This window comes from Sinocyclocheilus grahami, unplaced genomic scaffold, assembly GCF_001515645.1.
Source record: "Sinocyclocheilus grahami isolate Dianchi unplaced genomic scaffold, SAMN03320097.WGS_v1.1 scaffold14.1, whole genome shotgun sequence".
Lineage (NCBI taxonomy): Eukaryota > Metazoa > Chordata > Actinopteri > Cypriniformes > Cyprinidae > Sinocyclocheilus > Sinocyclocheilus grahami.
The window spans coordinates 1,142,428-1,159,696 of NW_015505193.1; the positions used below are offsets into that span (position 1 = coordinate 1,142,428).

General features: G+C 36.6%; 1 protein-coding gene across 9 annotated transcripts in view; it reads right to left on the reverse strand.

Annotated features, from left to right (window-relative positions):
- Nucleotides 1-17,218, reverse strand: part of LOC107600076 (C2 domain-containing protein 5) — a 20,570-nt gene extending 3,352 nt beyond the window's left edge. For 3 of the 9 annotated variants that reach the window (XM_016291901.1, XM_016291874.1, XM_016291865.1), the window contains exons 1-18: nt 16,586-17,217; nt 12,157-12,245; nt 11,999-12,037; nt 11,083-11,191; nt 9,468-9,524; nt 6,078-6,192; nt 5,725-5,895; nt 4,452-4,643; nt 3,892-4,078; nt 3,620-3,784; nt 3,375-3,515; nt 3,202-3,265; nt 3,043-3,104; nt 2,606-2,701; nt 2,358-2,447; nt 1,633-1,720; nt 1,467-1,547; nt 538-573 (exon numbers count right to left, since the gene is read on the reverse strand). In XM_016291901.1, the coding sequence (XP_016147387.1) occupies nt 538-573; nt 1,467-1,547; nt 1,633-1,720; nt 2,358-2,447; nt 2,606-2,701; nt 3,043-3,104; nt 3,202-3,265; nt 3,375-3,515; nt 3,620-3,784; nt 3,892-4,078; nt 4,452-4,643; nt 5,725-5,895; nt 6,078-6,192; nt 9,468-9,524; nt 11,083-11,191; nt 11,999-12,037; nt 12,157-12,245; nt 16,586-16,769 (1,966 nt within the window). In that variant the 5' untranslated portion in view covers nt 16,770-17,217. Of the gene's footprint in view, nt 1-537; nt 574-1,466; nt 1,548-1,632; nt 1,721-2,357; nt 2,448-2,605; nt 2,702-3,042; nt 3,105-3,201; nt 3,266-3,374; nt 3,516-3,619; nt 3,785-3,891; nt 4,079-4,451; nt 4,644-5,724; nt 5,896-6,077; nt 6,193-9,467; nt 9,525-11,082; nt 11,192-11,998; nt 12,038-12,156; nt 12,246-16,585 lie in introns of all 9 variants that reach the window. The other 6 variants (XM_016291894.1, XM_016291908.1, XM_016291880.1 and 3 more) reach the window with 6 other exon arrangements.
- Nucleotides 17,219-17,269: the final 51 nt, after the last annotated feature.

Consider the following 17,269-nt stretch of genomic DNA (forward strand, 5'->3'; position numbering starts at 1 on the left):
ATATATATATATACACATATATATATATATACATACATACATACATACATACATACACATATATACATATATATACACATATATATATATATACATACATACATACATACATACATACACATATATACATATATATACACATATATATATATATACATACATACATACATACATACATACACATATATACATATATATACACATATATATATATATACATACATACATATACATATATACACATATATATATATAGACCGACATTCAGAAACAAACACAGATAGACAAACACGCACATAGAAATATGTGCACACGTGGTCACAAATCCCGCAGACAAGTACATACACACAACGACAGAGGGACAAAGAGAAGAGGAAACAAGACACAGAAAGAAAGAAAAAAAGGGGTAAAATGGATGATGCTGGGGTGTGTGCTGCAGCACTTCAAACTGTCACACACAAAAGGAGCAGAAATCAAAAGTGAAAAAAAAAACACCCTACTGCCTCCAGAACTCTTAGCAACAGATCAGGTACTGACCTCTGGCTGATGGATGGCTGCCAACATCTGATAGACCTGAGACACACAAAGGAAACCAATGCAGTGTTAAAGGGATGACACTAAAGAGAACAGGATTTTCCTTAATATTGTGAAGAGCCAATGTGCAATGTAGATATCAGATCTCAATAATTTTTCCTAAGATTTTCAGTGGTCCCAGCAAAAAACTAAAACAAAAAAAACACACAAACACACACATATTTTATTGTTCATTATTATCATTATTATTAGTTTTTATGTGACAAAAAATATATATTCTTTTTTTAATGTCAGAAATTTATATATTTTTTATAAAAATAAATAAATAAATAAATGCATTTTATTTTGGTACAAGAAACTTATGCACTATAAATCGGCACTGTAATAGTTATGTCACCAATATCTGATTTTTAATTTATTTTAATTATTATTATTTTTTAATTTATAGGTATTAACCAATATTGGATATTTAACTGTTTGCACCAATTTTAAGATATAATTATTAAGAGAACATTATCTAGCCAGTGTTGTTTTAGTATAATTTACACAATTATATTTTTTATTAATATTTTGAATGTTTATTTATTTTTTATATTTTCTGTTTTCATTTTATTTTAAAGTTTAATAATTTAGTTGTGTTTTTGCCTTTTTTATATATATATTTTTTTTTAACTATTTATATAGTTTTTGTTATTTATTTCAGCTTTAGTTATTATAGTACATCAAATTAAATAATGAAAATGAAAAAATATATATTTCAGTTGACGTTTATTTTATTTCAAGTAACGAAAATGTATTTTACGACGTTAGTTTTAATGAACTAATAATGCACCTAGTACTAACATAAAAGGATTACGGCTAACTTCTAAAGAGCTATAAAGGACTGTATGGAACAACGGGTGAAGTTTAAATCAGGATTCACCAGGGTTTACCTTTGGGGGAGCTGAGAGGATTGGGAGAAGATGTTTCAGCATTGAGTTCCAGACTGAACTGAAGCTGCTCATCTGTTATGGCTGCAAAGGACAATCAACACTGAGGATCTGCTTTTCAAAAAGGTGTGTCTTACATGAACATACTGTACATACAGCACATGCTTACCCTTTATCAGTGTCTTTTCCCCACTTTGTTTGCCATTTTCCAAAGTCTGCTCTTTGTCAAAGCTCATTGCCACAGCTGTTACCGCCACCTGCCAATTAAACAACACTGAGCAATAGGGCTGGGCGATATGGCCAAAAAAATTATCACAATACATTTTTTTTTATATCAATCGATATCAATAATTATCACGATAAATTTAAAATCTTTATTTCTTTTAAATTAAAGGCAGAGTTTTGCTCCTAAGTGAAAGTTGTAGAAACCAGAGCATTAATTGTGGTTTTAAACTACTAATTTCTTAAGTTTCTGCCTGTTCTAATGAGTGATATTGCTTCAAATCATAAAACAGGTTTGTGTTGCCTGACTTTGATGATGCATATCTTCAGCACAGTTTGCAGTGCAGGCTGCAATATTAATTAACATTTTACAAAATTATAATATTACTTTTTTTTGTCTCTTATAAATGCACATTTGACAGTAGTTCAAGTTGACAGTAGCAGTAGCTTGAGTTAGGATACAGAGGGAAATATGTAAATAAACAATAAATATCAAATATCAGACCAATCACGTGGGACAGAGGTAAAAAAAAAAAAAAAAATCTAAACAGGACAAACAGACCTTAAGGGTTCCATTCTTTCTTTCTTTTTTGCTGTTTAACAGTAATAAGATCACAAACTGAAAGTTTAATAAAATATTTAACAAAAACATAAGGTCAGGTGTGTTCTCACCTGAATAAGCTCATCTTCAGGTATGGCCACTGTGAAGTTCAGGTGACAAAGACAGCATGGGACCATCGACCGCAGTTTGAAGTACAAACTCTACAGAGCACACATATATTTCAGTTAGAGTAGTGATATCCAAACATACTTTAATAATTTGGTTTAGCTGGTCCATATCAACTATTATTGTACTGATCTCGTCAGAAAAAAATAGATAAACGTATTCAGAAAATATGTATTCAGGAAAATGTATTCACCTTAAGCAGGTTCTCACAGAGGTCACTGAAAATCTTATTCAGTCCCTGATTGGTCAAGTTGGTGTTAAGGCGAAAGACCCTCACGGAGGTAAACATCTTAAGAAAAATGTTTGATTCAACACCAAAAATATTAACAACATATTAACATTATATAGAGACAATAAATCTGTCTTTCCAGAGCAAACATCTCTCAAAATAGCTTCATCTGTCTGCAAATATTAGGGCAACAGTAACTGTCTTCATTGTTGATATATATAAAAATACTGCTCATGAAATTGATACCATCTCGTGTGGTTTGAATTGGCTCTTGCTCCCATTCTGGCTTTATTAAAATACTATTGGTTTCTGTTGAGTCTTGAGTTCTTGAAGATGTAAACACATCAACACACTATCTGCAATTTTCAGGAGATGGACAGGTTCGCTGGGATGAACGGTACCTGTATAGCTGAAGTCCAGTTCTGAATCCCAGGCATGATTTCAGTGTTGCAGCTGTAGAATCCTGAAGGGAAGACAAGAGAATGTACATATAAACAGGTGAATATATAGCCCAGTAAACACAGAATAGAGTCCAACAGTGGTCTAGCAGAAGTGTTTACCTGCTGGGATGGAGAAATCAGTCAGAAGTGCATGTATATCTTCCACAGCATCCGTGTCATCAATCTAGAAGAGTATTAAAACATTAAAAAGATCCTTCACTCTGCAAAATGCATTTCCAGCATCTCCATGTTCATCTCTAGAATCCATAAACCTCCAGTACAAGCCAACTTGCCTCCAACACAAAGGCATCCTTTTTCCCATGGGATAAGTCTAGTTCTGACACCTCATCTGAACTCTCTGAGTGAGAACGAAAGAGACGAGACCTCTGACGGGGCTCAGGGATCGGCGAACCAATGATCTCTTCGACAACCTCCTATGAAGGAATTTTTTTTAAAATGTTTTAGCTGTGTTTTTAAAAGAGGAACAAGTGGATAAAATAAAAGGCTTGAAATACACTTGATGTGTATATATACTTACAGGAGGGTTGATTTCATACAGTTCTTTGTTTTTAGTAATGGTGTCATTGATTTTCTTCTGCATATTGGAGATGTGCTGTTCATATGTTATGTCACTGGGAGTTTTTCCCGTAATCTGGATTCCTCCAGGACTGGGTAAAGCTGTCAGATAAACTCCTGTTGCAGACTAGATGCAACAAACAACAGCTATTAGCATGAAAACAGCAGCACATACAGTCATATTTAATAAAGTACACTAAATGCACTGAGCATTATGGGTAATTGCACACTGACCGCTAATCCTAGCAGCATGGTCTCTCCCACGCTGATCTGGATACGTAGCCCGAACAAGGCATTCATGCCTCGTAGCTTCAATTTGTTCATCAGCTGTGTGTGGAGTTCGTACTCTAGAAATGGCAGAAGATTACTAATGGCCGTGGCGTTCCCTTCTCCCTGGGCCTTCTTTTTAGTCCTGCACAGCCTACAGTGAGATGCAGAGAATACCCGGATGACCTTCTGATCGGAGCACATTGTGAGAAATACTGTATTCCACAATGCAATGTGTTGACTTGACCTTCATCCAAACTAATTATTCACGTGGGACACTTTAAAAAAGCAAAATGTCTGTTTTTATTAATTCACTGAAATGTAACGTTGTGATATAATTTTTTCTATTTAAAATGTGATTAAAAAAATTTAATTGTGATTTCGTTTTTCTTTAATTTACACATGCTGCCCTACACACTGCAATTTAAAGCATGTATCACTAAATAGCACATATACTATTTGCGCTATACTGCAGTATGCAGCACAATAATATAGCATTCAGAAAGGATGTTCTGTGCATATTCTACCTGGCCTGAATCAGGCAGCCCTTCCCGGTGACGTTGGCTTCAGTAGGCAGGTCGATTGTGGTGAAGAGAACATCGGGCACTTTGTAGCGGCGACAGCAGTAGCAATAGGTGAGCTGAGCAGGAAATGGTATATTCAACTCATCGTACGGTATGTGGCAAAACCCACAGCCAGGGGACACCACCTCCTCAAATCTTACAGAAATAAACACTGTAATTAGTACATAAACAATAACACAAGGGAACACACAGAGACCCAAGCACCCACATGAGCTAAAAGTGAATAAAATCATTACATAAGCATACAAATTTGTAAAGATGGTATTATTTTTTTACATAAAATATACAAATGCAGAGATAGGCAAATGTTTAGGTCTCAGGACTTAATTTGGTTAGTAGCTGTACAAAAAAACATCCTCAGCAAACATACACAGACACACACACACACAAATTTTATTAGTATTGTTTAGTATTGAGATTAAAGGAAAAGTTCACCCAAAATTAAATTTTAAGTTATGATTTACTTACACTTGTGTCATTCCAAACCTTTTGGTTTTAATGTCACCATGAAATCCAAATTCACAATACTGCAGCGTTTATTAAAAATGATTTATCCATCCATATAATTTTTTTAATTCATAATTTTTTAATTAAGTCATTTTTAATAAAAAATATTAACTTCCCCTCCTCCACGCAAAACAACATTTCTTCACATAAGATCACAGGAAACGACAACAATCTAAGCAATTCAAAATCAAGTCCTGTCCTATATTTTTGATATTTTTTCTGTATTTTTCTCCTTGTTTAAGAAGCCATTTCACTCAGATATATGTCACAATTTCAGTTTTATTCCGACGTTAAGAGCTACTGTACTGCATTAAGGAAAAAATTCAGTGAATAATGATTTGAATTTATTGCCGCAATGAATCGGAAGTAGTGACAGAACTTTTCTATATTGTGACACATCCATGTGTAACGTAGTATCAAAAAAATATTTTATGTTCACAATAAGATTTATAACATTCATTTAGAAAACAGACAGGGTGAGTTGTCATTTTATGCTGTCTTTAAAGTTATTGTATGATTTTAGAAGACAACTAAGTTGAATTACTAATTATGGATTATTTTCTTGGTTCACCCTTTTAAAAGTTTGATATGACATGAGGGGAGAGTTAGTAATCAAATTTTTTATTTTTGGGTGAACTATTCTTATAAAAGTCCCTTAGCAGGGGTCCAAAGGTGTGTGTGTATGTGCATGTGTGTGTCATTAACCTACCCTAGCGAGGCTGAACTACCCATATCCCCCTCGACCCTCTCTGACCCTGTAGAAAAGACACAAAGCGGTTGCCGTGACAACCTGTGTTCGACGTCCAGCGGGCCGTCCTGCATGAATCGGGAGCTGAGGATTGCCGCAGTGCCTGACGCTGATAGAATACACACCTCCTCACTGCAAACACAAAAAGTACATAATCAGAGACTTTCATCATGGTTGAATGACAGAAAATCAAGATTTTAGTTCACTCCCTCAACTGTCTTGAAAACCTGTATATATGAGGAAGCCTAAAAACAGTTGAGAACCAGTGTGTGAAAATATCCTCAGAGTTGAGAATTGTGTGTGTGTTTAAGTACCAGATGCTGGTGGACTCGCTGTAGCCCACCACAGCGTGGCAGCCAAGAGCTTTGGCATGAGACTTTATTTCCTGACGGATCTCCTCCCACCACGCATCCCGTGTCTCCGGCTCGTCTGAAACAAACATATTTAAATCATCACACACACCATTGGCACATAAACACACCCACTCGCTTTAGCAGCATACTAGCCCTGTTAGCTGGTTTCTTGACGCTCCCAAATCTGCCACAACTCACAATCGTGTTTATTTATTTGTTTATTATTACTGTCTATATCAGGGATTCCCAAAGCGTTTTTTGTCGGCTGAACCTCTTTGACTAAAAAATTGTAATTAATATTTCAATAACTGAACAACACATGCAAATTCACGGTTCTCTGATATTGGTAAATGATCTCACATGACATGTGGGTAAACAAAATAGTTAATACTTTTAGTGAGGTTTTTATTATTTTAATATAATTTATTTATCATAATTTTTCATTTTTATGATTTCATTATTAGCCTTTCATCAACTCACAAACCCCCTGCAAGTTTTCTCATGAATCCAGGTAAAAAAAACCCTGCTCTATATCAATAAAATGCCAGATTTGATATTTGAGTCCCATAGTAGAATGGTGTTTATCCCTGGATTGTCCAAAGCATTATGGCTTGTTTACACCAAGGACTATAACTATAACAATTAATATAAATTTTTAATATTTGTTCTAATTGTATGAGAATAGTGAAGTCCACACCACAGCTTTAATGATAACGACACTGAAAATGATTGCAATGATATTGTTCCTCAGATAATTTTTTTCCACATGATGAATGATAAAAACATTGACAGTCAGTTAGAATCCACCCAACTTTAAAGAGCTTGAGCATTTAAAGCAGCAGATGGCAAAACTGGTGTATGTACTTAGAATAATCAGAATGTTATAATGCGTCAATGTGGACACTAATATAGTTATCATTATATTTATAGTTATTGTTCTTGGTGTGAAGTTGCTTGAGCATGTAGCGTCAAACAGGCCTTAAAAGGAACACTCCACTACTTTTGAAAATAGGCTAATTTTCCAACTCCCCTAGAGTTAAACAGTTGAGTTTTACCGTTTTCCAATCCATTCAGCCGATCTCCGGGTCTGGCGGAGATCGTAGAAACATAGAAACTCTTTGGTCATTTTTGAGCGAGATGCTAACGGTCTAATCAGATTCAATGATCTATGCCAGGGGTGGGGAACGTTGATCCTGGAGGGCCACTCTCCTGCAGATTTTAGTTCCAACCTTGAAAAACCCTAGGAAATTGTCTTCAGAGAGGGAGAAAACCATGCACTAATGTAAACAAGGCTAGTACCTGAGCTTTTCTCTCTCTTTCTCACACACATACACACACTCGCACACATGCACGCACAGTTGCTCACACTCTCTTAGAGCAAGGTTTTTTTAATGAGAGCAAACTGCCCTGCCTGTTTACTACATACTAGGAGAGGGCCGAGGGGAATGAGGAAAACGATGATGATGGTGAGGACAAAAAGGACAGTGGTGTGATTTGCCATTCTCCTGACTGACAGCTTTCATGATCTAATCTACAACAGTAGGCAGAGCATTCCCCTGCTAGTGCCGTCATGCTTCCCAATAGAGGACAAACTCCAACCTATCCTGGATAAACAGCCAACAGCAGAAGGGAGTTTGATTAATAAAGGTGACGTTAAAGAGAGAAGTGCACAGCGGAAAAGAGACCAGAAGCAGGAGAAAGTGCAAATAAATAAATAAATGATGGCCTGATGATCAACTTACCACTGCTATAATATGATTCAAATCACTCATAGCCTGACTAATAACTCAGAATTAAAAATACAAAAGTCCACAGTGAATTTTCTTATAAACTAAACCAAACATTCAATTGCTCAATCATTCTCAATTAGCTGAATCATATTTCTCATATTTTTATATATGGACGATTAATTCTGGACAGGTGCCAGCCGTTTACTACAGATTCTGAGCAGTGTTAAACTTTTTGCAAATTCCAAATTCAAAAAACAGTAAAAGACGCATTAATGAAAAATAGGAGGAAAAAATATTCAGTCAAGAAAGCAAATGTCTTTTTAAAAATCCCCTACCGACATGAACAACCCCAGACAATGACTACAAATCAATATCAGACACGTGATATCAGCTTACACAAACATAATCTATAAAGTATGAATCCTTATTACTTTAGTAGAGGGAAGCAACAATGACCACAGAGGCAGCAGCACTGACAAGGGCACATGTCATGATACTTTTCATGACTAAACGAAGAACATTGCCTAAGTCCACTTCACTGGATTGATAGATCAAGTGGTCAAGTGATCAGGGAGCAGGGAACGCTGGGTAAGGGGTCAGGTGAAGCAAAGTCAGAGCAGATCAAGGAATGATCAGCCAGAGCAGAGAACAGCCACGCATCCAGCTAAAACATGCAACAGGTGCCAGACACACACGTTCATACAGAAGCACAGCGCATGGCAGCTCATGCAACACACACTACTGACAAAAGGCTTGAGTTTATGTGCGAGTCTGTGTATCTGAGATTGCCTCAGCATGAATGACTCCTTCTACACATTTTATTAATCTTTAAATGTATTTGTAATCACTCTTGACAAAAATCAACTCATCTTCTTAATTGTGAATATGCATTGAATAACAAATTTCTATATATATTAAGGGAAAAGTTCACTGTAAAATGAAAATAAGTCATTTACTGACCCTCCTGTTATTCAAAACCTGCATGACTTTGATACTTAAAAAAAATCTCGTTTTGTGGTACATGGAAAAATGTTCCCGTTGCTCTTCTCCATAAAAATTAGGCATAAGGGACAAAACAAGAACAATAAGTTATAAGTACATCTACAAACATCAGTAGAACAAACATCTCATAAGCGCTATATTCCAAGTCTTGTGAAGTCATACTGAACTACTTGTGATGCACAGACAGAAACTGAAGATGTTATTCATTGATAACCGTCCCATCTACTGCAGATTGAGTTATGAGATATGCAAGAACAAACTTCTACATGAAACCTGTTGTGGAAGGTCTTTACATGCTGTGCTTTTCATTTTAAGGAAAACAGCAGCTAAACTTTTGTGCTCCTCACAAGTAAGAAAACCATACGAGTTTAGAAAAACACTGCGGTGAGTAAATGGTGACAGCATTTCATTATTGGGTGAACTATCCCTTTAAGAATGATTACAATGTTGATTAATTGCTAAAAGAGAATATTCAAAATTCAATACTTTCTCAAAACTGATAATATGTATTAATCATTAGGTACGTTTGTAACAGCTGAGCTGCCAGGGGCTGCATGTGTGTGTGTGTGTGTGTGTGTTTGTGTGTGTGTGAAAAGCAGGACTGAGGGTAGGGAAGTACCTGCAGTGAAACTATTCCAGTCTAGCAGTTTGTATGATCTGGTGTTGTTACCCAAGGCTGAGCCAAATCGCCACATTAGTAGATCGGTTAAAGGAGCGGAGAGAAAGAGAAAGAGAGAAAGAGTAGAAAAGAAAAAGAAAACTAAACACCAACTACAAACAAGAACACAACACTGGACAACACCACTCCACAGGAACTGCAAAGTCAGACAAGAGTTATCTGAGAGGGTGGCCACGAGAACGAGAGCGAGAGCAGAGATGGACAGAGAGGTAGAATATAGAGGTCTGGGAGAGAGCAAGAGGGGGAAAGAGGTAAAAGAAGAAGAGAGATAAAGAGATAGAGAAGAAAGCATGCAGCAGCACTGTCAGAGGCTCTAAGCCAGCACATCTACAATAAAACTACACGAGCGGCTCCTTCAACCAAACCATGCTTTAATTAATGCACACACACACTATTAAAACATTCATACGCAGATGTAGTAATAGATGTGTTTCATTTGTATGTTGTGGAATAACAACTGTGGGTGTGTTTGTAGTCATCTATAAGTTACAATTAAGAAAATAAAACAACAGACACCTTCTGAGCTCTAGTTCGGAGCTTAATTAAAGTTTTTCTCCCTTTAATTACACTTCACTATACAAAATAACAACCTCTCCATGTGATAGCTAATTTGGTCAGCATGCAAAATGTAAATTAGTTGGTAATAGCACAGCTTGGTTAGCTTAAAGCTTGAATCCATGCAAATTTTAAAGAAATACAATCAGAGATCACTGCAATGGGCAGCATAACAAAATGGGTCAAACTGAGGATAGACAAGTGCTAGGATGGGCAGGGAATGAGAATTAGAAGCATTATGAGACAAAAAAAAAAAGGGAAAAAATTATTATATCAAATTTATGCAATGGAGATGTAAAAGATTGCCCTGACAAGCATTTATTTATTTACAAAATTATGCAGTGCATCATGAATACTTTCTGAATACTATGGAACCTCATAGTGGTAAAAATTCAAACACAATTGTAAATTCACAAAGCATTTGCGTTTCCTAGATGAGCATTAAAATCCTCATGAGAGTGCAGCGAAGCTTGCCAAAACCTGCCACTTTTCCATTAGAGATGTATATTAAAATATTATACAATATAATACAATATTTTAAAGGTATTATGGCAATATATACATCCCAATAATGTACTGTTAGTAGTACAGACTAGAAAGGATATTTGTGGGTTTATAAAAAGTATTTTTTGTGCATGTGCTAATAGTGAAAAAAATACAAAAGGCAAAAGTAATGTTCAGGGGACATGAATGTCTCAAAATCTTCTAACAAATAAGAGTAATAGAGCATTATATGCTTGAGAGGACAAACATTAAGGCCAAGAAATGGTGCATGTGATGCAGAACATACAATGTACAAAGAACTGAAATAGAAAATACAACGAAAGCCTCACCAACAACATGCACACTGCCAAACTACCTCATAAATACATCTGCTGATTAGTTTCTGCTCTTACTACAGTGAAGTTGTTATGTTTCATATTGTTTTAAATTGTGTTAATGTATGGTATATTTGGTGTATTTGTTTATGTTTGTGCTTGCATAATATGAGCCGTCTTACCTGGGTTGTGGATTCGATCCAGAAGCTTTACTGAGCGCGCACTGACCACGCCTCCCACATGAAGGAGAAATCCAGGAGGGAAGGCGGTCAACGTGAAGAAAGGGTATTCCTGAAACACACAGAACGGTGATGGAGGGATCATACAGAAATGACACAGGTGACCCACTGGACATGAAGACAGGTGAACTTCTGTACTGACATTTTCCCACAAATCTAAAGATTTTAAAGCACAGAAATTTAAACCTGTGGGTCATGCCATTACATTGTCAATATTTATCAATCGCAACACAAGACTCATGCAGAGATACAGAGATTCAGACACTGTAGGAGACAGGCTCTTTTACTGGGTAACAACTCTGTTAAGTGCAATACTTCAGGACTTACCAGTAGATGTAAGTGGCGTAACAAGTTGCAATAAGATGCTCATAAAGGCTCTTTTAATTATAACTTACCATTCTGATAAACTGTTTGCAAATACATAATAAATATGCATAAAGTCCTGATTAAAAGCCTCAACAAAATTGTTACCCAGTACATGTTTCTTTCTCATCCACAGACTGGATGAAGACACAGACTTCAAGATCTCTGGCTCTTCATTTACATTAATTTAATTATTTCACAAGACATTTTACCCCAGACCAAGATCACAGCAAAACTGTGACTTTCAGGTAGACATGAGAGCTTCCTAGCACCTGTCAAAGGTTCTAGAATATTCTCCATGGAAATGGGTGCATAACCATATGGCCCCCAAACCAATAGTCACGATTCCGATGTGTCATTGGTTTGATAATGAAGTCATTAGGACAGTAGAAGAGATGCGGGACTTCCAGTTTAAAGTTCTCAAACAGGGAGGAGTTTCGGAAACATGAAAGATTCTACATTCAGAAAACATTTTGCATGCACTCTCCAGACATACCCCTGTTCTAACAAACGCTTCAGAGGATGATGAAACCCCCTGAAATCCAGTGAGAGTGAAAGAGTGGAGAAACATAATTCTCATAATCACCAGTTCCACTTTTGTGCATAAACTTGATCGTGAATTTATAAATGCATGTGAATGTGTCTTTTTCTTACTCTTTGCTCCAGTGCTGATTGGGTCTGCTGCCTCAGAAACACTTTAAGAGGCCCCGCCTCCTTTCCTGCACTGCCGCCACTTCCCATTCCTGTTTATGATGGAGAAGAGAGAAATTCAGGGGAAATGAAAGACTGTAAACGACACATCACTTCTAAACAACCCAGTGCACAATGTTACAATAGCCACATGCATTCACCTCTTCTGTGTGCCAATGGAATAATATTAATAATATTATATTAATTAAAATTGCATGTTTACCCAATTAAGCCTAAAGTCTTTATTAATATTTTGGTTTCTTGATCAAATTAATATGAATTCCTTGACATGTAAGCAAATCACTCATTTATGTCAAGTACAAACTTTTGACTGGATTTTTTTGGGAGTGAAAAATTGTGCTCTTGTGCTGTTGTCAAAGTAGGAAACGAACATGCATACAGGAATATTCCAATACCTATGGATAATATATGACCTCTTTTGGAAATAAAGGTTTCACCAGAATACCTTAATAGGGAAATTATGTGCATATAAAAATGGTTAACGCAACTCAACTCTGCTTTATTTATATAGCACCACTAAAAACAGCAATTGTTGACCAAGGTGCTGTACAATATATCTAATATCATTAACATTAACATGGTGTTAATATACACTATCATTCAAAAGTTCAGTAAGATTTTTTTTTAAAGAAATCTATTATGCTCAACAAGACTGTTATATTGTGAAATATGATTACAAATTTTGCAGCCATTACTGTAGTCTTCAGAGTCACATGATTCTTCAGAAATAATTATAATATGCTGATTTGATGCTCAAGAAACATTTATTATTATACATTTTTGGGGGGAAACCTTGATAATTTTTTCAGGATTCTTTCATAATTATAAAGTTAACAAAAAACAGCATTTGAAATAGAAACCTTTTGTAACTTTATAAACGTTTTTACTGTCATCTTACTGACCTGACCCTTTTGAACAGTAGTGTAAATCATTTGGTGGATCTCGCTCTCGCCAAAAAGTGATTTTCTACACTCTGCTAGGTAGAGCAGCAGTCTAATATAAAGACTGTGTAATCTTAATACATCTCAAATCAAATTGGATATGTTCACATCCATTTTAAAAATGTAATAATGGCATTAGTTGCATAAACCATTAAAGTAATGCATGTATGAACACATTTTCAACATTCAGACTTTTAAGAAATAACATTTATCGCAGGCAAAAAAAAAAGTACTCTACTGATTCACTAGTTGGGCAACTTCATCAAGTTATCACTTTTTGACAGATTAAAGCACAATTAATATACAGTTTCAGACACACAAGCTCAGATCCCAGGCACTAGGAAATTAGATTTTTGGAACCAGCCAACTAGAGATGACAGAAGGCCGCTATTTTTATTTTCTTCCATTGGCAGAGAAATCTAACCTGCAGTCAGACTAAAAGAACTCATGCAAGTGGGGTTTTGTTAATCAGAGAGCTTAGAAGACATTAAACCACACTACTCTATCATAACATGCACTCAAGAGTGCATTTGCCAAAAGATGTGGGCAAATGAGAGAAAAAATCCATTCGTTAGTTTGATTTTTCCAGCGACGGGCATGATATTCTGCCAGGGGACAGCAAAGGGGATGGTGTGGTCACACTGGATGCAGTCACAGCACCAAGGGTCAAAGGTCATGGGGACAGCAGTGGGTGTGTCCTACCATAGGCTGCCAGCAGGAGTTCCTCACTGAAAGACACGCTCTTACTCAGCAGGGCTGTGTCTGATTGGCTGACATGGAGTGGGGGAGGAGTTGTACTCCTGGAGGCCATCCTTGGCCGTAAGTGAAGGGGCAGATGGGCAGAGGGGAGGGGAGATGATTCAGACTCAAGGGCGGGAGTACTGGGACACAGAAATATCCCCACTGACAGAGAAAGAATGAGAGAGAAGTTTGGGGAGGACAGGTATGAAGACATCATATGAGAAAAAAATAAGGGGTGACTGAACTACACAACAGACAGGGATGCAAACTGATGAGAGGTAAATAAAATGGTTTCCCTAGGATTTTATTTCCAGCAGGGTGTTTTTTGACGGTATAAGCTGCAGTTTTTCCAAAACTGAAATTTCTGTCACAATGACTTTTGTAATCCATTTCAGAGGTGAATTATCAATTAACGGTCTGCTCCTCATACAAAGCAATCTTATGACTTCAGAATATTGGCCACAAGTCATATGGTCTACAAAAATTGTGCTTTATGGTGACTTTTTTTTTTTTTGAGCTTGACAGACATGGTCACTATGAACATGTTGCTGTATGGAAACATATAAAAACATATAGGACATGAGGTTGAGTGCTAAAATGAAAATGCTGTTGAAAAAAACATTTTCATTTTATGGTGAATTATCCTTCTGAAGTTCCTTTTTGATTTTGATTTTAAAAATGTTATTCTAAAATGTAGGTAAAATAGCTCCAAAATGGGTTTCTTGTTGTTTCACACATGAAAACAAAATGATAAGCTGAACTAGGACAGTAACATTTCATCAATTAAAATGTTTTTTGGGGGTGTCAAATAAATGAAGGGTATATAATACAGGAGGGAGAGAAAAAGGGATAAAGATAAAATATAAAACTGAAGTGTTGCAGTTTTATACATTATACCATGCCCTTATGTTTCTTGTCCAAATTAGCATATCATTCTTTATAGTCACTATATGACAAGCATACAACTGGCAGCGCTGAACAAATTTTGATCATTCGGTTTCTGGAAATCGGAGTGTCTTAAAGGAAATGCTGCACTTTATATTTGCTTTTCAAGTACCCAGCATGTGCATTTATGCAGACTATCTGTGCTAGCAAAAGCAAAAACTTTTCATAAAAGTCCAGATAAATATTAACTAGGGGTGCTCCGATTGATCGGCTACCGATCGCTATCGGCCAATGATGGCTTGGGGAAGTTTGATCGGCAGTCTCTATAAAGGCCGATCTCATAAACCAATCTAAAGCTGACGACGCGCCTACTGTGAGAGGTTTGGCATGACATGCTCAATCTCTGTCCGGCGTGGGTAAAATAATTATAATGCTGAAGGTGAGGTACAATTCATATTTCTTCAATAAATAACTTGCAAAGTAATTTGAAAACTTTCCGTGTCTGTGTGAACCTGGCATAAGGCCGTCTCACATACAGCTCACAAAATCAGGCTTGTGTTGTGTGTAAGATATTGTGCAATAATTGCCCCATTATAAAAACAAAAATGCACTGCATGATCAAACATGCAGGTGAGATAATTATATATTTTTGAAAAATGTAAAAAAAAAAAAAAAAAAAAAATCCCCCTCCACCCCTCAAATCCCCCCAAAGGAGTCACCTAAGAGGGGAATTCCCCCCATTTTTAAAAATGAAATTCAGGCCCTGAATGAATGTCTGTAAATATCCTGACTGGAGCATCACTATAAATAATTCTACATGATAAAAAAAAAGGCTTCAAAAAGATCGGTATCAGCAGATACTGCATCCTGTGATCGACAATCAGTGATCGGCCCAAAAAATCCTGATCGGAGCACCCTTAATATTAACCTTACATCTGCTTCACAAAAATACCTCTTCAGAGGCCACATGTTAAAGGGATGGTTTTCCCAAAAATTTTAATTCTGTCATTATTTACTCACCCTCATGTCATTCCAAACCTGTATGAATTAATTTCTTCTGTGGAACACAAACAAAGTTATTCTGAAGAATTCTGAGAAGATGATATTTTGAAGAACAACACTGAACCTCATTGACTTCCATTGTATGGACAAAAAAAAAGACAGTTCTCAAAATATCTTCTTTTACGTTCCATAGAAGATAGTCATATAGGTTTAAAACAACATGAATGAGGCTAAATAATGACAGAACTTCCATTTTGGGGTGAACTATCCCTTTAATAATTTAACCTTGCAGTAAAAAAAAAAAAAAGCTCCTTTGTTCAGCATGAAAACAGAATAAGTGACCTATTTTGTATAACAAACTGAGGATTTTGAATAAAAGCAAGTAGTTTGCATCCCTGGAAAGATAGTGAAAAATAAGTAGACAAACATGCATAAAATAAAAAAAATGAAAAACAGAACTAAAGTCCTTTAGAAGGGGCTGATTCACATAAGGAAGGCATGGAAGAGTTGATTTTCTTCACAGATTCCAAATGTACAAAATATGAGATCACAGCCTTGAGTAAAATACAAATAAACATCTCACACACACAGATAAAGTAATAATGAAAGGACAACACAACAAACATACATTAATTAAACAGAAAATTAGACCAAAATACAGAGAGACACTGGGCCCTACACCCTCTGCCTCTCTGCCTTGACACCAGGGTCAGTCGCTAATATTGATTAAAATCAAGGTCCATGGAGAGAGACAGAGAGAGTCTGGTAGAGTGCCAGAGGTCAGGTGGGGTCGGGTATCTTACCGGTTTTGGGGGTTAGGCTGAGCTCGGTGTCAGAGGAGGAGGACTGGCGACTGTAGGACTTGGAAGGGGAGAAGGAGGAGAAGGTTTGTGCTCTCAGAGGGGTGGGGGGTCCGGAGGATAACGGGACACCTGGGGTCTCCTCCCCAAACCCTGGCCTGTCAGAGCAAGGAGGAACACACTCCATCAACACACACGGATTTACAGGGTCATAGGTGTATGTGTGTGAGGAGGAGGAAGAGAGATTGTGAGAAAGAAAAAAAAGAGAGTGTTGACTTCTTGCTGCTGAAAGGGTAGAGCATGTGAGGATGTCAAGAAGAGAGGAAAGCGCTTTATGGTAGGGGGCAAAAACAAATAAAATGGAGAAAAAATAAAATCAAACACTGTGAAAACCAAAAAAAGAGGCAGGACGCAAATGAGATGAACAAGAAGTGTGTTTCAGCCAACCAAAGCACAACGCTTTGATAACAAGGGTCGACTAATGCCTTCACAAGGCCAAAACGTAAAATTCAACAACCCTGCCTGAAAAAAATGGTACGTACACAAACAACTTAAAAACACAGAAGCCAACCGACACCTCTGATTGGATTTACGCTTTGAATGACAGCTGAATGCAGCTTACTGATTGGTCAGAGGCATTTTTAAGCTGTAAACAAGGTTGCTTTGGCAGCTGAAGGAGAGGGGGGC